This window comes from Nymphalis io, chromosome 1 (genome assembly GCF_905147045.1).
Source record: "Nymphalis io chromosome 1, ilAglIoxx1.1, whole genome shotgun sequence".
Classification (NCBI taxonomy): Eukaryota; Metazoa; Arthropoda; class Insecta; order Lepidoptera; family Nymphalidae; genus Nymphalis; species Nymphalis io.
In genome coordinates this window covers 9,018,340-9,027,248 of record NC_065888.1, presented here as the reverse complement: position 1 = coordinate 9,027,248, position 8,909 = coordinate 9,018,340, and the positions used below count along the sequence as shown (strand labels likewise).

General features: G+C 30.3%; 1 protein-coding gene and 1 non-coding gene across 2 annotated transcripts in view; one reads left to right on the top strand and one right to left on the bottom strand.

Annotated features, from left to right (window-relative positions):
* The first annotated feature begins 2,832 nt into the window (after positions 1-2,832).
* On the top strand, positions 2,833-2,939 carry LOC126772742 (U6 spliceosomal RNA). The gene has a single exon (XR_007669681.1). It is a non-coding gene; the product is annotated as a U6 spliceosomal RNA (small nuclear RNA).
* Positions 2,940-5,652: 2,713 nt separating this feature from the next.
* Positions 5,653-8,909, bottom strand: part of LOC126781143 (agrin-like) — a 60,151-nt gene continuing 56,894 nt past the window's right edge. The window contains exon 27 of the mRNA XM_050505973.1: positions 5,653-8,194. Coding sequence (XP_050361930.1) covers positions 8,049-8,194 — 146 coding nt within the window. The 3' untranslated portion in view covers positions 5,653-8,048. The remainder of the gene's footprint in view (positions 8,195-8,909) is intronic.

Here is an 8,909-nt window from a genome sequence, read left to right as displayed (position 1 = left end):
TTAAAAACGTAGCTTTCATTTAACATAAGGGTTATTTTAATTCGCTTTAATACACCTATAAGTCTTATATTAATAATTTGCTCCTTCTTATTTGATTTTATATCTAATACTGTTCACATTATTTCGATTTGCTCAATAATAAATATGAATATTATTTTTCAATCAACCTACCTTTTTATCATCAGGGTTAATTTTATTAGGAAAAAAATAAAATAGTTATATCAGTTGTTGTTCATCGTGTTTATAATTGGACTATTATATTCATATTTTTGTTATAATAAAAAAATGCTCTGTTGTTTATGTTACTTTAAACTATTTATGTTTTATTACATTTTTATTTGTCCAAATTATTTAAAAATATTAACAAAAAAATTTTTTTTTTAATCAGCACTATCATCAGAACTGTGGTGTCAAATTCACAAATTCGTTTGTTTTAATTACAAGCTTGAAAATTTTTAAATCGATGTGACAATTTGAATTATATTAAAATTAATTTTCTAGTATTATTTACATACATACAAATAATAACATACAAACCAAAAATCTTTAGACTTAAAGCCAAAAATATTCAGTCCTAACACATTTTGCTTAATATCTATTGCTTATTTTCCCCTCTCATAATGCCTCGAGGGATTCCGGTGGTTCGCGTGATTTATGGCTTATGCAAAGAATGAGAGGATATTTTCTACACCATAATTCAGCCTAGTTGAGATTAGAGGCGGACCATGTAAAGGATGATATATCAATCTGTTTTATGTGTGAATACTTTTTCTTTTGTGACCTCGTTTATTTGTTGTGGATGTTACATTGTTCGCTCCTCGTTCCGCCAAACGTTTTCTTTTATACAATTTGATATTTTACTTCAATAGAACTCAAGACGACGATAGGAATTGACTAAGAAGTTTTGCTTCAAAGAATTCATGAGACAGGTAACTTATTTTATCTATATTTTATACGAATAGATAAATTAACGATATTGTTTAGTTATCTGAGAAAAATGAAAAATGTTTTATCAAAACGGATGTTTATGTATCTGCTTGATATATTTTGAAATAAGGTTAATTTATTTACGATGACATTATATAATTTATTTTAACGAAAAACGTTTTTATCTAATCATAATTATGTGGTGTACAAAATTTGTATGTGCCTATGTGTGCCCTAGTTTTAAACATATAAAGAATTTGCGTCATACATGAATATTATACCATAGGATCTGCAAACTTATACGCTAGCTACTTTAATAAACAAGAATTAAACTTTGTATATATGTATATATATCAAATTTTAACCTTACAGAATAATAATAGTAAAGTGACTTAAGAAAAGCACTTATGAAATAGAAAAGCACTTATGAAATAGTAATTTCAACAATTCTATACAATAAATTGGTCCACGATGTCCCATTTTAATGCTTCAATATATTTGCTACGTCACCAATGCCTTGAATGAAAACCGACTAAGAAGTCTACATAATGGTATATTCACATAAATAAAATAAAGAAATATTTTATTAAGCTATACTATGTGTACACTGCTAGTCGTACGCCTCTTCCAAGGTGTGCGACAGCTGCCGGTAATCTGCCGGCATCCATTCGGGTCCCGTCATCATCACGTTCAGATCATTGATCCGCCTAGCTGGATCGTACCGCCCTGGGCCCTACCATTTGACAATATGTGGTCTCCACTGTAAGACTCGTTTGCTCCGTCATCAGTCATTCGACATACGTGACCAACCTAAGTGCTGAGTACAATGTAAAACTATTTACAAATTTAAAAATTAAAAAAATATAAAAATTGTGCCCAGGCACGCTAACGATCTTTTTTTTTTTAAGTATACAAAACCACATACATGTATTAACAGTTACTTTTAGTAGTAATAGTTAGTAACTTTTTCTATTTATTTTCATCGCAGTTGTTTATATTAGTATATTATATTAGTTTATATTATATATATATATATATTATTTCAAGTTTTTAAAATGAAAATTATTAGTTTAATTTTAAAATAGATGTTATGATGGTACGGACTTTTCTATTGATCACGTGTCTACATATCTTTAGTACAAAGTTTTCGTGTATTTGTTAAAGTTTTGGCAGCTTCGCTTAGAAAGGGTCCGGACAAACAATTTTCTCTCAAACTACTTCGAGTACATAATATAATACTATATAAAAAAACGAAAGACTATTAGGATTTCATTTTAATATTAATCGCTTAATTTTTTGCGAGCATCTGAAATAAAAACGTGGAAAATCGTTATCGCTACAGCCATCTATTTAAAGCTACCGTGACTCGCTTCAGTAATTGCAACTACTTAGATTATGTAATATGGAATTAAGTCTAAGCACCTACCTTCAACAGCACGAACCAGCTTACGTAAACTGCGCCCAGTACATGTCTTCCACAGGCTACCCGTTGCTGAAGGAACCACGGAGTGTCGTTACACTTATATGTATGAATGATAGAACTCACAAATAACACGTATTATAGTTTTTTATGAGAGCGCGTAAAATATCGACCGATCAGATCGGATATCGATGAGAACATAGAAAATATACAACGATGAGTTCAACGGATGTGGCGCTGCAGTCGCGCCTCCAACCAGTAGGAACGTTTATATTCAGAATGAAGAAAGTACCCACTCGTTCCTAAAAACGAAATAAAATACTAGAAAAATCTTGTTTCTAATTATTGTGTTGTCTTAGAAATAAAAATGAAAATTAATAATTTAATTTGTAGTATAAGTTCTGATAAGTACTTCATTTGAATTTATTCAGGTTTATTCCGGTTCGGAACGAACTATTTGGATTATTTTGTAAATTATTTTATTTGTACTCGCTTCGGCAGTACATATACTTAAATTGGAACGATATAGAAAAAAATCGCATGCCCCTTGCGCTAGGATGATACGCAAAATCATGAAGCGTTCCACATTTTTAGAAAAACGTGTAACTGATTCTGATTATATTCTAAAAACAAAGTGAAAGGCGCTGACAGCTGACGGAAAGGGCTCCTCCTAGTGCAGATGCTTTGCTTTTAATTTTATATCTAAGTAAACAATTACTTTTAAGAAAAACATTTTGTATTCTTTTAATTTTTGAAATAAAGAATGTATTTATTTATTAATTAGAGAGCACAAAAGCATTCGAAAATTCGAATTCAATTAAGGCAACGCTTGGTTATGAAAAATATTGTTTGATGCTGAAGTAATATTTGCATAGTCCTTATACTTTGAGCTTAAACTGACGACTAGGTCGGATCAACATAAACAATACACATTTTTCAACCAGTTCTCGACTATTTTGAACTGGCTTCAAAAAAGGAGGAGGTTTTCAATCCGGTGGTATTTTTTTTGTCACCCCAGAACTTCGTGCTTTAGGAACCGTTTCGAATAAATATTTTTTTATTTGGGAGGATTAACTTAGATTTGTCCCGATTAAAGTGATAACAGACAGATAAACAATATTTCAAAAGTTTTTTGGTGTCGATTTAAACAGCCCAAAAATTTGTTTTTCAAAATATAAGCATTTAAAAAGTGATAGTGTCCCTTATATTAAGAAACAGTGTTAGATACATGGATCGGGCATTTTCTTCCAAAAAGGTACATATATTTAATGTTATAGAACAACTACATTTCGTGAGTAAATACCCCCTGGACACGTTATCCAATATTTAGTTTTAGTATGTAGATTTAGGACTGTCCAAACAAAGTAGATATAGCATATGGAAAAAAACTTGAATGAAATGTATTTTTGTTTTAAATAAAAAAGGTAGGTCATATACATTGACGCTTTAAGAAATATCATTCATCATTACTTACATTGGCAACAGACCACCAACCTTGTGAACTAAGATGGTATCACTCTCATGCCTGTAATAGCACTGGTTCACTCGCTTTTTAAGCCGGAGCACAAAAATAATAAGATTTGCGGTTTGTGATGACAAAGCCCTACCACCAAGTAAAGTTTTTATGACCTGCCTGAGACTGTATGCAAGAAAATCCATCAGTGAGTGACACAGACGAATTACTGAAGCACTACATTTACCACGTGATAAAAACGAGAAAAAAACGCTGTATTCGAGATTTTTTTGTTACAATAACTTGAAAATTTCCAGGCAATCTTGAACATTTTACCACACAATATATCAATTTTAAAAATTCCAAATCACGCATTAAGAAATTAGTTATGAACATAGAATCAAAAACAGATTTATCGCTTATCCATAAAATCTCGTACATTACATCTTATATTGAAATTAATCAAATATCATCGTACAATTTTCAAATGAATAATATAACACACAGGTTGTTACCTAATCAATATAATTATGTTATAAGGATTTTTAGAAATAAAACAAGATAGTATCTGCAGTCTCATTTAATTTATCATTTGTATTAACTAATATGGGTACATCAAAACACACATGCGTAACAAATAAGATCGGAAGATATGTTAAGAACCAGCGACACAACATACTACCATAGGTCACTTATTGCTGTACTTCAATCGCATACCCGGACGAAATAATCCGTCAAACCTATTATTAACCGTCCAAATTAAAAATTCAGTGCCGCAGTTTGTTTGTCTAGCGGCACTATTTATGAACTGTTTTAAGCGATATCAATTTTTCACTTAAGACATAATACAACTAGTATTAATATGGACATATTCTTGCAAATAGTCAAATTCGATTATACACAGTCGGTTAGAAATAGGCTTCACGGCTGGATACTCTCTGCGTACAGAGCGTATGCAAATATCTACAAATTGATTTTCCAATCGTCCGAAATATTTCTCGTACCAACGGCAGGAAGCCTAACCTAAATCTAGTGTAGAAATGGTTATATCGTCCCGCCACGATGAATTATCAATTTAAAAAAGTAACACTAAAATGATGTGTAGATATTTTAATATTGTCATTGTTTACTTTTAATTAGCATTTACGTATAATATATTACATGTATACAGCTAGAGTAGAAAAAATTATTAATATTACAAAACAATTTAAATAAAATTGAGTACAAAATGTCATTGTTATTATTATTATTTAATTAGTTTATGCGATATAAACCAAAATTGTTCAAATATATTCACGAACACAATACAATATTCATTATAAATTCGTACTCGAAATACTGCAGTCGAATAAATTTATCAGACTCCAAATTACCCCTTTGAATATTATATAGCAGTTTAAAAAAAATCTTCATATAAATTATGGACTTTCAATAAGCAACGTTTAAGCTTCTTGTAAAAAAATCTAGTCTATAACTATTTACATATATTACAAAACGTTTTTAAGTACCAGAAAAAAATATAAATGTAAAATAATATAAAAAAAATTATATATCGGATTTACGCGAAGCAATACGAATTATTTCAAATAAATTATAGCTGATATTTGAATTGTTTTAGTATAAATATAATTACCTAGGGCATTTCAAGACATTTTTTATGTAAATTTAGCTAATAACATATGTAATACATCGAAATCCATTTTATTTAATACTATTACGGGAATATAAATAAGCGTAAAAAAATCTTATCGGAATTCATTTTCTACTAAGCTTAAATAAAAAAAATGTTGATTTTGAATTTATTATTACAAAGAAATGTTATCTCATAGTGTTTTTGAGTATCAGACATGAAATGGCTATTTTACTGACGGCTACATAAACTAACAAAATTCAAATTAATATATAACTTTAAAAACAATTTTTAACCTCCAATCATGAGTTATCACTTAGTGTATTGGGTAATTTGATTAAAACCAAACCTATTTTACATTTTGGGACAAATAAAGATATTTATATTTTATTTTTTAATAAAATATATTTTATTTTTTAATAAAATAAAAATATTCATATGAAAATACAATAAAAAACACATATATTATAAACTGAACCAAATGCCAAAATAAATAAAGCGAGTGTTTTATGTAGCATGTAAGAACTGAATCGCGTCAGAATCGTTTCACACAAACGTTACATGTTAATAGAAAACTTGCCTTCGAATTAGACTTAGTTATTTTATTCTCATCGAAAAGAAGTTTGCTTTAATATAAAAAGGTCCAAACATTCAGACGAGTAACTTGAAATTGTATGGAAATGTCATGAAAATATATAAAAATGTCGTGATAATCGTGTGCATCTAACCCACGGCTGGTGATGTATCGTCACGTGCATTATCCCCATGAATCGAAACAGCTATTAAAAAGTACTAAACGTTAGGTGATTTCTATCGCACCGTCTGAAGGTTCGCGTGACTTGGAAATGTTGCTAATCTACATTCGAATGTTGTATGGAAGTGTTTTGTGGTTTGTCTAGACATATTTGACTTTGCCATGAGACAGGCTCTACAGTCTGTTAGACTTTACACAACCGAAAAACTTGACTCAACAACAACAAATTATATTGCATTATATACTGCAAATAAATGCATAAATACATACTAAAACCTATTTTTCTTTCAAATACGATCACGGATTTTTATTTTAAGAGTTTGAATTTTAGTATTACTACAAAGTAACAAAAAAAAATAATTTAGAGTCAGGTTTAAAAATAAAAATACCGCAGTTAGTGATATTAAAAACGAAAGAGAATTAAAATATGCTTTGTTATATTTAAAACATAATATTAAGAAGCATATAATATTACACTATATCTAAAATCTAATAAAATCGTCTACTGTACAACTATGGCACTGTTCAAAGTATTATTTTAATTATATATCTTATTTAAAATGGAATGATAACAATGGAATCGCTAAATAATAAACGTGTAGGTAGTTCGAACGGTCTTAAAAATCTCGCCGCGTGTTCAAATAGCATTTTGCTCAGCCGCTTCTATTTAATATCAGCGCTTCTCGAGTAAATAAATATTAATAGCGTTATAATTACAATACGGAATGTTAATATTAAAGCCTGCTTAACATCATTTCTTACTTTGAATACCTTTTCTAATATTCATTTATGTTCAGCTCACATCACTCTCAGATGTAGATTAGTTGCTAAGAAAACTCGTCCGAGTTCCATTTATTAAATATAATATCATAACAACACATTATAATTTCTTCAGCACTTACGTACTTTGTTCACAATTTTAATAAACCTCTGATGTGTAAACCGAGCACCGACTTAAGAAATTTCAATTTATTTAATACTACGTATCCTTAAGCTATTAATATAAATTATTATGGCAACATTATCTTTTGGTTATAGATGTGAATACATTTCCTGCTACTTATTCATAAACATCAGATATATTTAAAATATCTTAAGCAATCAATACAGTTATATGATACGATTGAGAAACAGTTATGTATCGGTAGGTAGATTCTCTAAGGCGTTGAATTTTGTAGCGATATTTTTCGAAAAAAATCCTTTAAAAATAAAGCTTATTGTACATTAGGCAGCGAAAATTAAAGTAAATAATGGGACTTGAATCCACCGCTCAACTTATATTTGGTGATATGACCACAAGATTATATAATATAATTACAAATGGCAAGCGAAATACGTCAATATTCATGAAATTATTTGAATACTCTTCAATTTGCGCTGCGTAGTGCTACATATTTCGCGTGTTTACGTATGTGTATACATTACATGTTTACGTGTATACAAACATTCAATGGCAATAAAATGTATTTGAAGTATGTAAAACATAATTTCAATTATTTTATTGATATTGACGACTTTCTAAAACACTAACAACAATCTATATATGCATTATTGCACGTAACACATAAAGATGACGAATATATACGCCTGATATATACACTAATACTATGTAGACACAAAAATAATACTTATTATTTCACCCTTTGAAAGATATGATTTAGATATGACAATGTGTTTTATTAAACAATTAACTTCGCTGTCCGTTAACCAGATATCTTTCAAATTAGTCATGCCACAAGTTTCAAAGAACACACTACACTACTGCAAACTTAAGCAATATTGATGAACGCACTGTTCGAATTCAATCGCTTTATATATCGCTGCACGTCGTAGTGTATTCAGTGGCCGATCAGCTTTATTTGAATTAGTCGCAATATCGTACCGTGGTCATCGGTCGTATGGGCGCCTTGACGTCAACGTGTCGGCCTCCGGACTTCACACTCGCAATGCAACCACGCAATCCCGAGTAGAGAGCCGCCGGTAGACCCAGCGGTAGCGAAGGTGCTCCTCCTATTGAAACGTTTTTTTTATGTTTTAGGTGGGATGGGCAAATGAGCTAATGTTAAGTTGTTACAACCGCTCAGTCATTGGCGATGTAAGAAATATTAACCAATCCTAAATCGCCAATGCGCCATCAACCTTGGGAACGAAGATGTTATGTCTCTTGTAGTTACACTGATTCACTTACCCTTCGAAACAGAACATGTTTAGCGGTAAAAAATGTAATGAGTGGGTGGTACCTATCCAGACGGGCTTGCAAAAAGCCCTATCACCTAGTATGTTGTTGCGTCGAATTAATTCACTTTATAAAATAAAATGGTACAGGAAAACGTCTTGTGGAATAGGATTATTGCGTGCTTGAAAAAGACTACGATTAACGTTTTTTGTACTTGATATGCCTTTGTTGCTTTGCGGAGCTGACGTTTAGTTTTTCGCAAGTATTTAAATCGTTTTATACAAATTCGATAACGGTAAATAGCTATAAAAAGCCACAAAAAGTAATTGTTTTGTGGTAAACCAATTGTCGAAATAGTATAAAAATAGATAAAAAGTAATCGTTTTATATTTAATAAATAAAATGTAAATAAGCTAAATAACTGACTATTAATTTGATCGTTACAGTAAATATGATAAACACAAGGGTTTTTTTAACAGCTTAACTTTGTGTTTTTAATTTACCTCACATAGGTCAGTGTTAAATCAAATTTACTGGCCGACAAGCAAT